At 38.6% G+C, this 15,420-nt stretch overlaps 1 protein-coding gene across 2 annotated transcripts in view; it reads right to left on the bottom strand.

Moving 5' to 3' along the window:
• The window catches only part of LOC136848722 (uncharacterized), an 85,147-nt gene that overhangs the window by 14,707 nt on the left and 55,020 nt on the right, over positions 1-15,420 (bottom strand). For both annotated transcript variants that reach the window (XM_067121244.1, XM_067121243.1), the window contains 4 exons: positions 12,959-13,113; positions 10,710-11,644; positions 10,277-10,440; positions 8,289-8,492 (listed from right to left, as the gene is read on the bottom strand). In XM_067121244.1, the coding sequence (XP_066977345.1) occupies positions 8,289-8,492; positions 10,277-10,440; positions 10,710-11,644; positions 12,959-13,113 (1,458 nt within the window). The remainder of the gene's footprint in view (positions 1-8,288; positions 8,493-10,276; positions 10,441-10,709; positions 11,645-12,958; positions 13,114-15,420) is intronic.

Here is a 15,420-nt window from a genome sequence, read left to right on the forward strand (position 1 = left end):
TATGGCAACGATATAGGATAAGCCACCACCGGGCCGTGGTTAAAGTTTCATGGGTCGCGGCTCATACAGCATTATACCGAGACCACAGAAAGATACATCTACTTTCGGTGGCCTTGATTTTACGCTGGAGCGGCTGTACAGAAAACTCGATTGCGCCGAAGACACTTCGGCACATTTTTTACTTGTTCTTTTATTCAGAGTCATGCAACGTTTCGAGTTCTTCCTCGCGGGTAATTCTACAAGTCGTCCTCGAAGTTCTGTCCCGGAACAAGAGGCTGATTTGGTTTTAACGAGCTCCACTTGTTTTTTTCTCCTATTTTGGTGTTCCTTCACACGCTACGTGTACTTGGGCTCTCACGCTCAAACGAATTTATACACATTAGCAAGTGGAAGCTCGGAGTTTTCTGAAATTATTGACGGAATGGGAGCGCTATTGTGGAACTATCTCCATACACACACGCACGCACACACACACACACATAAACACACACACACACAAATATATCTTTTACTTTGCTTTCTGTAAAAGAAAACTATTGTACCGGCTTTGCCTGTCCGTCCGCACTTTATTCTGTCCGCACTTTTTTCTGTCCTCCCTCAGATCTTAAAAACTACTGAGGCTACAGGGCTGCAAATTGGTATTTTAATCATCCACTCTCCAGTCATCAAACATACCAAATTGCAGCCATCTAGCCTCAATAGTTTTTATTTTATTTAAGGTTAAATTTAGCCATAAACGTGCTTCTGGCAACGATACGGGATAGGCAACCACCGGGACGTGGCTCATACAGAATTATGCCGAGACGACCTAAAGATAGATCTGTTTTCGGTGGCCTTGATTATACGCTGCAGCGGCTGTACAGTGAACTCTATTGCGCCGAAGAAACTTCGGCGCATTTTTAACCTTTTTTTATACCATTTTATTTGCTTGTATGGTTCTCCGGATAAAAATATGGGTATTTGTACTCGTATTAAAATAAACGAATTAATTACCGCAAAATCTGTGAGAGTAACAACTACAACTGATCATCGTTCAGTCCACATGACCCTTCCCTTAAAATCTTTTTATACTTTAAGAGTTGACATTGCGGCATAATTTGCAAGACTTCTTTACTCAGAATACAAAAAAAAAAAAGTTTAGACAGAACCCTCAAAGTAACCCAAAATACACAAAACAGTTTTGAGAAAACCCTAACAGAAAGATAACTTCTCATAGAATTTAATTAATAGATCTGGCAGAGTTTTGACATGTCACAATTCGCCAATATACGTTCAGTTCACTCATTAAAAGAAACTGTATGTGCCCTACAACCCTTTCAGTGACAAAAGCAGCCCGAAACAGTCTGGTATACAAGATCAATGACAAGCAAACAATATCGACAAAATCATTAAACGCTTTAGACCACAATACAGCCCGCAGCCCTCAAACACACAATGCCTAAATTCGTCACTCCATTCTCTCTCTCTCTCTCTCTCCAGAAGAAAAGTTAATTCAATTTAGCTCTTAAATTATTTGTCCTCCAACAACTGTCCTTTTATCCCATTAAGCCTATATAACGAAATGTCCCACTGCTTTCAGCAAGCACTTGTTTCTTTATGCTCGAAGCCCACTTGACTGTTTGGAAAAGTATGAGGGAATACAGGAATGCAGGGATGGCCGTCAATGTTGGGATGGTCATATTTACTCAATTCGCTTTTGCTTTACCGGACGAGTAAGAGCCCGTGCTGGCTGGCGCAAGGCACAAGAGCCCGTGCTGGCTGGCACAAGGTCCAAGAGCCCGTGCTGGCTGGCACAAGGTCCAAGAGCCCGTGCTGGCTGGCACAAGGTCCAAGAGCCCGTGCTGGCTGGCACAAGGTCCAAGAGCCCGTGCTGGCTGGCACAAGGTCCAAGAGCCCGTGCTGGCTGGCACAAGGTCCAGAGCCCGTGCTGGCTGGCAAAGGTCCAGAGCCCGTGCTGGCTGGCACAAGGTCCAAGAGCCCGTGCTGGCTGGCACAAGGTCCAAGAGTCCGTGCTGGCTGGCACAAGGCACAAGAGCCCGTGCTGGCTGGCACAAGGCACAAGAGCCCGTGCTGGCTGGCACAAGGCCCAAGAGCCCGTGCTGGCTGGCACAAGGCCGGGGTAATTAAATACCCCCAAGAAAAAAATTGCGTTTTAAAGTAAGACATCGAAGTGGAAGTAAAATGCCCTCATCTAGAGATGCCTAAAGGAAAGCTAACGAAAAATAAAAAATATATGGATGGGAAGTAAGAAAATCTCAAAACCAGGTGGCACAAAAAATAATAATAATAACAAAGAGCAACAAGAGCTGTCACCCAGAAAACCGTCGCTCTCCACGGAGCAAATAAGTAAAACATATAGGGGTCGTAATTGCTGACAATATGAATGAGTGACTGACTTTGATGACTTTAACCTAAAAAAAAAGACGTAAGTAAATCACCATCTCGTGACTGATTTCATATTCACAGAAGAAAAGAAGAAGAAGACGATGGTGATCCCCATTGCAGATGGGAAGGTATATTGAGATCTCAGGCACTTTATCTCTCTCTCTCTCCTTGACAGCTATTTTAGCGAGACGTGAGCAAACAGAAAATAACTCCGTTTGTGGGAGATTTATTTTGTTGTCTTGTTCGTCAAGGAAAAGCTGCTAAGGAGATGTTGGAGAGCCGATACTGAACGTACATATAAATATATATATATATATATATATATATATATATATATATATATATATATATATATATATATATATATATATATATATACATACAGACCCTAAACGAGAACTCCACTTAGATACTGTACTGCAGTTACCAATGTGTATGCTTCTAGGCTGTTTTATATATATATATATATATATATATATATATATATATATATACACACACACAGACATACACAATCATACATGCATACATATATATACATATAAATATATGTATGTATATACTGTATATATATATGAGAGAGAGAGAGAGAGAGAGAGAGAGAGATAGCAGAGGTGAGAGAAAGACCAAAAGTGAACTTCCCAAAGCACCCAGGATTGTGGAGTTGGAGTTGGCGTCTCAGTCAATTGTTGGGTTCATGGAGTTGGAGTAGCAGCAAAATGCACAGACTCCTTCCGTCACCTCTAATACCCGGGAAGGTAAAAAAAATCAAATGAAATAAAAATGTAACATTTTCCTTCCCTCATAGCATCTAAGAGGTTAAGAACTCAGATAAAATAATTAATTATTCCCAATGTTCATGAATGTCTAACCTCGACAATAATAATGGTCTCCTGACATGCAATAAAAGAGACAATAAATAACGGAGCTGTAAACTATATAATAAATAACGGTTTATCGATAAAGTATCCTTAAGGAAACTGATTTAGGACATCAGGCTCTGATTCACTGCGGAAGGAATTCTGAAGGAGGCCGGTAGGATACGAGGGGGAAATGAACCTCATGTCAATAATTATGGATAATAATTGAATGGTTGATAATGCTCAGACATCTAAGGAGACCGAATATGGTACACATGGTTGTGTATTGATTATTATTATTATTATTATTATTATTATTATTATTATTATTATTATTATTATTATTATTATTATTATGGATGAGGCCAATATGACCCAGAACAGAGCAAGATCATATGAAGAACAACGAATAACAATAAACAGATTTCAATCAGTATAACTAAAAACAAATAACAACAGAAAAATTTTACAAAAAGTCATTGGCCATGTTCCATCCTTACTTTTTTACTCCATTTTCCTTCTTTCTTTCCCTGACTTCTCATCAATATCACCATTATACTCTTACTAATAACCCCATTGCATTCTTCTCAATATCTTCGTTATACTCTTATCAGTATCCCCATTGCATTCTTCTCAATATCCCTGTTATACTCTTATCAACATCCCCATTACATTCTTCTCAATATCCCCGTTATACTCTTTATCAGTATCCCCATTGCATTCTTCTCAATATCCCTGTTATACTCTTATCAACATCCCCATTACATTCTTCTCAATATCCCCGTTATACTCTTATCAATATCCCCATTACATTCTTATCAATATCCCCGTTATACTCTTATCAGTATCCCCATTGCATTCTTCTCAATATCCCCGTTATACTCTTATCAACATCCCCATTACATTCTTCTCAATATCCCCGTTATACTCTTATCAATATCCCCATTACATTCTTATCAATATCCCCGTTATACTCTTATCAATGTTCCCATTACATTCTCATCAATATTCCCGTTATACTCTTATTAATATCCCCATTATGCTCTTATCAGTATCCAAGTTATACCCTTATCAATATCCCCGTTACATTCTTAACAGTATCCCCGTTATACTCTTATCAATATCCCCGTTACAATCTTATCAATATCCCCGTTATACTCCTATCAATATCCCCATTACATTCTTAACAATATCCCCGTTATACTCTTATCAATATCTCCATTACATTCTTATAAATATCCCTGTTATACTCTTATCAATATCCCCATAACATTCTTAACAATATCCCCGTTATACTCTTATCAATATCCCCGTTATACTCTTATCAATATCCACATTACAGTCTTATCAATATCCCCGTTATACTCTTATCAATATCCACATTACAGTCTTATCACTATCCCCGTTATACTCTTATCAATATCCACATTACAGTCTTATCAGTATCCCCAGTATACGCTTGTCAATATCCCCATTACATTCTCATCAATATCCCCGTTATACCCTCATCAATATTCCCATTACACTCTTATCAACATCCCCGTTATACTCTTATCAATATCTCCATTACATTCCCATCAATATCCCTGATATACTCTTATCAATATCCCAGTTACATTTTTATCAATATCCCCGTTATATTCTTATCCATATCCCCGTTATACACTTATCAATATCACAGTTACACTCTTATCAATTGCCCCGTTATACTCTTATCAATAACCCCGTTACATTCTCATCAATATCCCTGGTATACCCTTATCAATATCTCCATTACATTCCCATTAATAACCCATTTATACTCTTATCAATATCCCCATTTTACTCTTGTCAAAATTCCCCATTACATTCTTATCAATATCCCCGTTATACTCTTATCAGTATCCCGTTACATTCTTATCAACAGCCCCGCTATACTCTTATCAATATCCTCGTTACATTCTCAACAATATCCCCGTTATACCCTTATCAACATCTCCATTACATCCCTATCAATAGCCCCGTTGTACTCTTATCAATATCCCTGCTACATTCTCATCAATATCCCTGTTATACTCTTATCAATATCCCCGTTACATTCTTATCGATGTCCCCGTTACATTCTTATCAATATCCCCGTTGTACTCTTATCAATATCCCCGCTACATTCTCATCAATATCCCTGTTACATTCTTATCAATAGCCCCGTTAGACTCTTATCAACATCCCGTTACATCTTTATCAATATCCCCGTTATACCCTTGTCAACATCCCCATTGCATTCTCATCAATATCCCGTAACATCCTTATCAATATCCCCGTTATACTCTTATCAATATCCCCATTATACTCTTATCAATATCACGTTACATCCTTATCAATATCCCCATTATACTGTTATCAATATTCCCATTATAGGCACTCTTATCAATATCCCCATTATGCTCTTATCAATATCCCGTTACATTCTCATCAATATCCCCGTTACATTCTTATCAATACCCCCGCTACATTCTCATCAGTATCCCCGTATACTCTTATCAATATCCCCGTTATACTCTTGTCAATATCCCCATTACATTCCCATCAATATCCCGTCACATCCTTAACAATATCCCCGTTATTCTTCAGAATATCTTCGCTACATTCTCATCAATATCCCCGTTATACTCTTATCAATATCCCCGCTTCATCCTTATCAATATCCCCGTTATACTCTTGTCAATATCCTCATTACATTCTCATCAATATCCCGTTACATCCTTATCAATATCCCCTTTATACTGTTACCAATATTCCCATTATACTCTTATCAATATCCCCGCTACATTCTCATCAATATCCCGTTACATCCTTATCAATATACCCTTTATACTGTTACCAATATTCCCATTATACTCTTATCAATATCCCCGCTATACTCTTATCAATATCCTCGCTACATTCTCATCAATATCCCCGTTACATTCTTATCAATATCCCGCTACATTCTCATCAATATCCCCGTTATACTCTTATTAATATTCCCATTATACTCTTATCAATAACTTCGTTACACTCTTATCAGTATCCCGCTACATTCTCATCAATATCCCCGTTATACTCTTATTAATATCACCTTTACATTCTTATCAATATCCCCTTTATAGGCTACTCTTATCAATATCCCCATTACATTCGCATCAATATCCCCATTATACTCTTATCAATATCCCCGTTACATTCTCATCAATACCCCCGTTATACTCTTATCAATATCCTCGTTACATTCTCATCAATATCCCCGTTACACTCTTATCACCATCCCCGTTACATTCTCATCAATATCCCCGTTATACTCTTATCAATATCCTCGTTACATTCTCATCAATATCCCCGTTATACTCTTATGAATATCCTCGTTACCTTCTCATCAATATCGCCGTTATACTCTTATCAATATCCTCGTTACGTTCTCATCAATATCGCCGTTATACTCTTATCACCAACCCCGTTACATTCTCTTATTAATACCCCGTTATATTCTTATCAATATCCCCATTACAGTCTTAATTATATCCCCGTTATACACTTATCAATATTCCCATTACAATCTTAGCAATATCCCCGTTATGCTCTTATCAATATCCCCATTACATTCTTAACAATATCCCCGTTTAATCTTATCAATATCCCCATTACATTCTTAACAATATCCCCGTTATACTCTTATCAATATCCCTATTACATTCTTAACAATATCCCCGTTTAATCTTATCAATATCCCCATTACATTCTTAACAATATCCCCGTTTAATCTTCTCAATATCCCCATTACATTCTTAACAATATCCCCTTTATACTCTTATCAATATCCCCATTATATTCTTATCAATATCCCCGTTATACTCTTATCAATATCCCCATTACATTCTTAATAATATCCCCGTTATACTCTACTCAATATCCCCACTACATTCTTAACAATATCCCCATTATACTCTTATCAATATCCCCATTACATTCTTAATAATATCCCCGTTATACTCTTATCAATATCCCCATTATATTTTCATCAATATCCCCGTTATACTCTACGTAAACGAAACGAAAGATTTATAACAGAAGAAAATTATTTTCTTAAGAAGATTCAGTCAAATAGTTGAATCATCGGCCACTCTGTTGGTTTAACAGGTATCATTTTCGTAAGGCCTGTTCTTGAGAAATTATTTTTGGGATGCGTTTCTTAGCCACAGGCCCAACTAAAATTATTACAAAAAACTAAAATATGTGCGTGGTACTAAAGCAATTCCGGCGTACCAAAGTAATTATGTGGGACTAGATAATCACTCACATTAGATTATGATCGTCTTCGGAGACCCCAAATCTCCTCCAAGATCGAATCGAATAATTCGCCCAGCCCACCACCCACCACGAAAGTTCCGATGTACTCAAAAGTTACATTTCTTGTAAAGATGTAATTTTCAAATGTGATTATCGAAGCCTGCGGTAATCATGCATAGTATTTAGGTTTCTGAAGCCTGGAAATATTTGGAATAAAAACTGTATTCCAATCTTCCTAAAAATTTCAATCCTTCCAAAAGTTACATAGCGTGTTATGATGTAATTTTTAAGTGTGATTATCAAAGCTTACGGTAATTATGCGTTGTATTCAGGTTTCTTAAAACTGGAAATATTTGGAATAAAAACTGCATTCCAGTACACCTCAAAGTCTGACCACTTCATGCCAGCCTTTTCGTAAGATTTTCTGAAACATTAACAATTAATTCTTAAGCGCAATAACACTTAATAACAAAACAAACAAACAAATTGGACCTACAACATGAACTCATTACTGGAGGTAATTACAGTCCTAAAATCATTTCATTTAATGGACCGAAACGCGAAACAGGAAATAACTGGTGATTATCTACAGCACATAATTATTTAGTTCCAAAGACAGTTATTCTTGAAAACCTGGGTTGCGACTATAACGCCAAATAACTGGCAACTGTCCACAGCACATAATTATCCAGTCCCATAGATAACCATTCTCAAAGCAACTGTCATCCACCTACAACTCACCAATGCACCTGATGGAGTAGCAGACGAGGCCGAAGGCGATGGACTGGATGTTGCCGAACTTCTTGCAGATGCCGCCCGACAGGGCCAGGAAGGGAATGGCCGAGACGGAGGCGATGGTCGTCAGGATGCCGATGAACCAGTTCGTGGCCTCCAGGTCCCGAAGGAGCCACGGCAGGAAGTTCTCGATGAAGCCGTAGCACATGCCTGGGGAATGAGGGAGATCTAGTGATGAATGGCTGGAATTGGAATAAGAAGTTTAGGCCAAACGCTGGGACCTATGAGGTCATACAGCACTGGAAGGGAAATTGAGAGTAAAGAAGGTTTTAAAGGCGTAGCAGGAGGAAAACCTCTCAGTTGCAATATAAGTCAAGTGTCAGGAGAGGGTGGAAAGCAAGATGGAAGAAAGAGAAGAGGAACGGAGGTTCAGTAAAAGGAACGAAAGGGGTTGCAGCTAAGAGCCAAAGGAACGCTGCAAAGAACCTTAAGTAATGCCTACAGTGCACCGGGTGAAGTGCACTTATTGCACTACCCTCCTACGGGGTTAGCGATGAACATCTTGTGGGAATTACCTCGTCGAGGTCAGATCTGACGGAGCAACGATCGGTCACGTCTGTTATTTTTTACCCCTTCTCTCTCTCTCTCTCTCTCTCTCTCTCTCTCTCTCTCTCTCTCTCTCTCTCTCTCTCTCTCTCTCTCTCTCCACACACACACACACACTATCTGTGACCCACAATAGTCGACTGAATACCAAGAACATTATGGAGTGATGAGCACCTCATCGAGGTTATCCTGTAATTGATTACTTTAAAACTTATCTTCTTTCTCTCTCTCTCTCTCTCTCTCTCTCTCTCTCTCTCTCTCTCTCTCTCTCTCTCTCTCCACGCCAGCTGCAACACATTACAATCGATTGAACAACATACACAAATAAAATGTTTTAGTCAATAGAGGCACAATGCTTTTGAAGGAGAGCCCAGATTGCGTACATCCCAGCCACAGAGAGAGAGAGAGAGAGAGAGAGAGAGAGAGAGAGAGAGAGAGAGAGAGAGAGAGAGAGAGACTTGCTGTTTCGGGATATTTACAAACTAACACAAAAAGAAGATAAGAAATTGGGAAATTATTTTTTAATCATTAGCTACACCTACGACAAGATTACTGTCAGTCCTACATTGATCTTTCGGGAGTTGGGTTGTTATTCATTGAAATACCGAAGAAATTTACATTGAAAAAAAGCCGGGTTAAGGTTTTGAATACTGCAAGTACTTCAGAACAAAACGCGGGGGATTATCAAGAAATAAAAGAACAAAAAGGTTGAAAATCAAGTCGTAACGTCTGTAGAGTATAAAAAATAGCTAGAAGTTCTTTTAAAAACCAAGTTCTTACGTTCATAAATTAAGCAAGTCCTTGAAAAATCAGATTGCTTAGTATAGAAGTATTGACTATACATAAAAGTCAGTCTGTACTTTGATAAAAAAAGTATTTAGTTAAAAAAAAATGCTTGATGCAATTGCAGTTTACTTCAAAAATGTCGAGCTGTCAGATATGTAAAGAATCAAAGTTTTTGAAAATATTCAGGTTGTGAAGCATATTGTGCATTATATATATATATATATATATATATATATATATATATATATATATATATATATATATATATATTGTATTCATACAGGAAAATAGAAATTTAAATGGCTAAAAAATGCTCGACAGTTTCGCCCACCAATGGACCTCCTCAATAGCGGCCGAACCAGTAGAGCATTTTTTGAAGCATTTACATTTTCCATTTTCCTATATTTAGCATACAATTGTGTGTGTGTATGTATATATATATATATATATATATATATATATATATATATATATATATATATATATATATATATATATATATATATATATATATATATATATATATATATATATATATATATATATATATATAATTTTCGTTTCTCTCCTTTCCAAAACATATACATCCGCAATGAACTAACCAGAAATAAAGACCACCAGGATGAGAAGCACCACTTCGAAGTTGGTAAAAATGTTACCAATATTCTCACAGATGCTCCTCGCTGGCACCTTGAATCTCAAGTCAAGCTTGACCAGCATCAGTGCGCATAGGATCTTCAGGGCGCAGTAGAAGATGAAGATCACGCTGTTTTGGGGGAGAGACGTGTGAGGAAATAAATAAGTAAATAATAGATGAATGGACAAGAAAATAATTGACTGTTAAAGTATTGTTTATCTTAATCTTATGTAATGTTTCATGCACCAATGTTTTGGTTGTTGTGGCATATACTGATGCTATAGCGTATCTATGTAGCCTACTACTTCGACTACTACTACTACTACTACTACTACTAATAATAATAATAATAATAATAATAATAATAATAATAGTAATAATAATAACTGGGTGCTCACTAGTAGTCTGTGTAGTGTTCGCCGTCCCCAAACAAGTCAATGAAGAAGCCCGACAGAGGGGCGAAGACCATTCCCCCGACCGAGCCGTATATCCTCTGCAGCCCGTAGTCGTGGCCGAACTCCTTCAGGATGGCCACCACGGCCACTTCGAAGAGCGTGTAGGAGAGCCCGATGAGGAACTTCATGACCAGCTTGACACTCACGAAGAGCCAGAAGCTGAGAGCGACGTCGTGCTCGATGCTCAACGGCCGGTTCTGACAGGTCAGGTTGTGGGGGATTTCAACGCTGCAGTGGAAGATGCACTTCACCAGCTTGCCCCCTTCCTCGGCGTTGAAACTTTGCTCTGATATGACGAGTTTCGGGACGAATATCTTCTTGGGCACCTCGCCCGTAACGCAGTGTAGCTTCTGGCCATACTTGGCGTCCATGGGGGCGCTGATTAGGACGAAATGGGGCTTCTTGTGGGCTACCTCCTCTAGACGCATCTCCACGTTGTGCAGGCTGAAATTCTTGGGCAAATCTTCGTGCGCCATAGACTTATTGAGATTCACCCGGAAGCATTTCTGAACGAAGCGGCTGTTCTTCTTCCCATCTTGTATATCGCAAAGGTGATACAAGGTCGAATTGACAGTAGTGACGATCTTTGCTTTCTTGACCTTCTTAAACATGAGAGGAGGGTATTCCGCGACAGGCTCTGGGCAAATGTAGCCGCAGTTTTCGGCCTCGATCATTGGAGCCGTCAGCGTCCGGTTATAGAAGACGCACCTGTCTTCTTCTTTCTTGGGTTTCGGAGGTGTGAGAATGAAGTCTTCTCCCTCACACGTTAGACCTAAGGTTAACGTGTCGGAATACGTGGGGTTGGTTCTTGCGGGTGGAATCGTGACGTTGATAAGGGCCACCAGCCCGCTCATGGCTACGGTGAAAACCAGAACTCCCTTGAGGGAAAGAGAAGAGTTGATAAGTTACCGAATAAACACTAGACCGAAATTCACTGAACAATGAAGATGATATTTAATTCCATAGAGAATCTACTGACGTGTAAAAGAATCAATATCTTTACAAACATACCTAGGAAATAGATTAGAAAGTGCAGGGGACAAATTAAAGTCCGAAATATATTATCTCCTAATATAAGGGAATAATTCTGCAAGAAGCGTATTAGAATCTTGGAAAATACTTGAATAATTATCAGGCATGTAATTTGAAGGACAAGGCGTATATCAAATATTACAACATCGATAATTCTTTAAAAAGTCAGTCACCGAGTTCAACACCTTTTGCCTCATAAACAATCTGTCATCTCTATATTCCCGACAGACACTGCATCTCCATCATGGGGCTTTCATTTTGAGACAATTTTTTTTCCTTACTAACATTTATGCCAGGTCTAATTAGCCTCCTAAGTTTCTCTCCAATCTCACTAGCGACTGCAAATTTACAAACATCAGCGTCTCCTATCGCATTTACCACGAATCAACATTTCAAATGACTTCAGATAAACAATTCGCCATTAACAAACATATCTTGCAACAAAATTTGAACTTATGTCAATTAATACATAAATAGATTAATTATTATCCTAAAAGAAAAGACCTACCTATGCAAATCATAGAGTACAATCTAAACGGCGTTTCCTTCTCACCTTCAGTTTGCATTTGTACGTTCTTTCCTATGGCTTTTCAGCATTCAAATGAGCCCTTTGCATGCCTTACTTCTTATCACAAAATACTAGCTGTCTTCCAGATTGCACTTTTGTGTTCTGCCCTTTACCTTTCATAATAAAAAGGCACCTCTTCCCTTCACATCACAAAATACCACTCTGCCGTCAAATTCCATTTCAGTATTATGCAATAAGACTTTTCAAGAGATATATCCCTCTCGTAAGAAGAAAATAAAATAAAGGCAGGGGATATCCGGGTGGAGTTTTACCGAATTTTTCCAAGAAATTTGTCTGCCATCCCATATAGGGACCCATAATACTTCTTGATTATTCTTGTACCTAGCTGAACAAGGTGTCGGGAGGTCGACGGTTAAGGATTCAAAGATGTGGAAAGTACGTCTCAGCGTTATTTATCCGGTGCATTAGTGCCTGTCGTATACTGTAACTACACAGACGTGACGATAAAAGCAATTTGACGCATACGCTGGTGAAATGAAGGTTAACTTGAACAAAAGAAAGGAAAAACTAGAAGGCGTAGCTGACTAGAATTCAAATAATCACGACGGAGAAGAGAAGGGCGAATCCTTACCCGGAAGTTCCCAAGCTTGTCGGCAATAAGTCCGGCCAACAGAGGAGCGAAGACCGGAATGAGAGGACCGATCGTGAATATGAGACCCACCTCCTGCAGGTTCAATCCAAGGGCGCGCATCAGCGGGGTGGTGAATGGCGCTATGCACTGCGTTGCTGCAAAGAAAAATGAACGAAAAAGAATTATAAATGGTGTCAAGAAATTAGTCTGCTTTTCTGAAAACAATGTTTAAATCAAGGCGACAAAGAGAGCTGGTGGGTCTGCGTTAGTTATTTTCTGTTTTGAGAGCATGATGACAACTGGGTCTTTCGAAATTCTTGAGTTCCTTTCCTATCCGACCCAAGACCGGATAAAAACAAACCAAAAAATTAAATAAAATCGTTACTGAAACTTATAACAGGTCTTAGGGGTCTGAGTTGAGCTGCCGTCTGAGTTGGGCTGCCTTATTCCACAATGAGACCAGTTAAGCCAGCACAGTGGTTAATAACACGAGTAAAAGGAACAATTTGTTAATAGAAGAGAAGGATCACTTGTGATATGTCTAAGTGTCTAACTGGCCAACGGGTAGGGTTATATTCAGGACAATGTTACACTAAACCATTATGAATTTAGTTGGTGTCGAGGTAAAGGCAATCGCAGCAACATCTGTAATTGTTAATACTATGAGAGTGAGAGAGAGAGAGAGAGAGAGAGAGAGAGAGAGAGAGAGAGAGAGAGAGAGAGAGAGAGAGAGAGAGGAAACTTATTCAAAGATTTTCTGACAAGTCATAACTGACCACTAGAGGTGGCCCCCTTTGCTTTGTTTTCGCATTTGATTATATTCATTAACAAAACGAACTTCGAGGCCCTTCAAAACTTCAGTATTCTTTTAAAACTATCATATTTATTTTTCTGTCACCCCTCAATCCCCACCGAGTACAAAATGTGACTGTAAATGAAAAGGGCAAGTCAAAACTTCAGTATCCTTTTAAAACTACCACATTTATTTTTCTTTCACCCCTCAATCCCCACTGAGTATAAAATCTTACTGTAAATGAAAAGGGCAAGATTCCCCTCGTAGCAACAACGACAACAAAAAATGATTAATAGCATTTTGTTGTACTGAACCAGACGCTTCGAAAGGTCAAAATGATCTGCCTAGGTTATCCACTTATCATCCGACATTGCAGATGTCGAATCAGAATCGACAGGTGCCGAAGGGAAAATCGATTTATCTACCGTAACTACCCTTCTGTCCGAGCCTAAATCAGAGTCAAAGATAGTCCCATGCTTCTGAATGGAGTTGGGTATATATTTCATAGCGAGATCATAGAACGCAGTTACTACCAAATATACATATTCAAATCACTTTTCAGACAGGTTTTAGCTGAGAAGACAAACTAGTTAGATAAACTAAAATCCGAGAGGCACCAGTCACCAAAGCAAATATTTTTGTCCTCTGTCAGTTGCTCCTTAAATCGTGTTTTCTGAAAATGTATTACATGTACCATTCGAATGAGTCCAATTTCACTATGTTCACATTATAACTATTTTTACATCAAAGTTCTTGAGCTTAAAATCACAACAATCGAACTAGAAGAAGTTTGTAACTGAACTCCGATTGTATCTTTAAATCCAAATGAGCTATTAAGGGAAATTAAAAGGTTTATGCCATACTTGTGGCATGTCTCTTACAAGAATCTGAAAATCAGTAGTGCTATAATCCTCAATGTTCTGTAAAGAAAGGAAAGGTTTCAAGATTCTGAAATGGTTGTATGACAGTGCAGAAGCCTCTAAAATCTGTAAACTTTTGGTATTGGTTCTTAGTAAATTTCCCTCAAAAATTCTAAATTTCATAGGCACTTCACTTCGCAACTTGCTGTTTGGAAGCAGACTGCATCCAAACTCTTGTCTTCCGATAGCTGAAGAGCATTCAAAACAGCTAGGCCTACCCTCCCTCTCTTGGATAAAATTGGAATTTAATCGAGATTTTCTGTAGTGTCCGAAAAACACCATCCTCAGTAACTGCTTCGAAGCGATGGATATTCGAAATTTCTATTGGGTTTCTCCGCTACGTAAAACTGAGTGCCCATAGCAGCCCACTCAGACCTGTCTAGTCAGAATGCACTGGTAAATATGATTTAGTTTCCCCTAAATAATCCTAGCCATTGAAATTGAAATATTATTCTCTACTTCTACTTTTACAGCTTGCTTTGTCGGTCTCGCAATCCCTTATTGTGATAGTATGAAAATGCAGCCAAGGCTCAGGACGAGTTCTGGTGGACAGTTAGGTAATGCATACAGGAAGGGGCAATTTCATATTTGGTAATTATTCGGGACTTCTTCCGGATACAGGCTTCACGGTGTATTCTAAGGCTGTGGCTTATGGTTAATTTATCTTATAAATGGCAAAAGAAACGACCAAAACGAGAAGGCCTTCGAACAAATGAAATAATTATGCAATTTTGCAATGGGCGTCCAGC

This window comes from Macrobrachium rosenbergii, chromosome 19 (assembly GCF_040412425.1).
Source record: "Macrobrachium rosenbergii isolate ZJJX-2024 chromosome 19, ASM4041242v1, whole genome shotgun sequence".
Taxonomy (NCBI): domain Eukaryota; kingdom Metazoa; phylum Arthropoda; class Malacostraca; order Decapoda; family Palaemonidae; genus Macrobrachium; species Macrobrachium rosenbergii.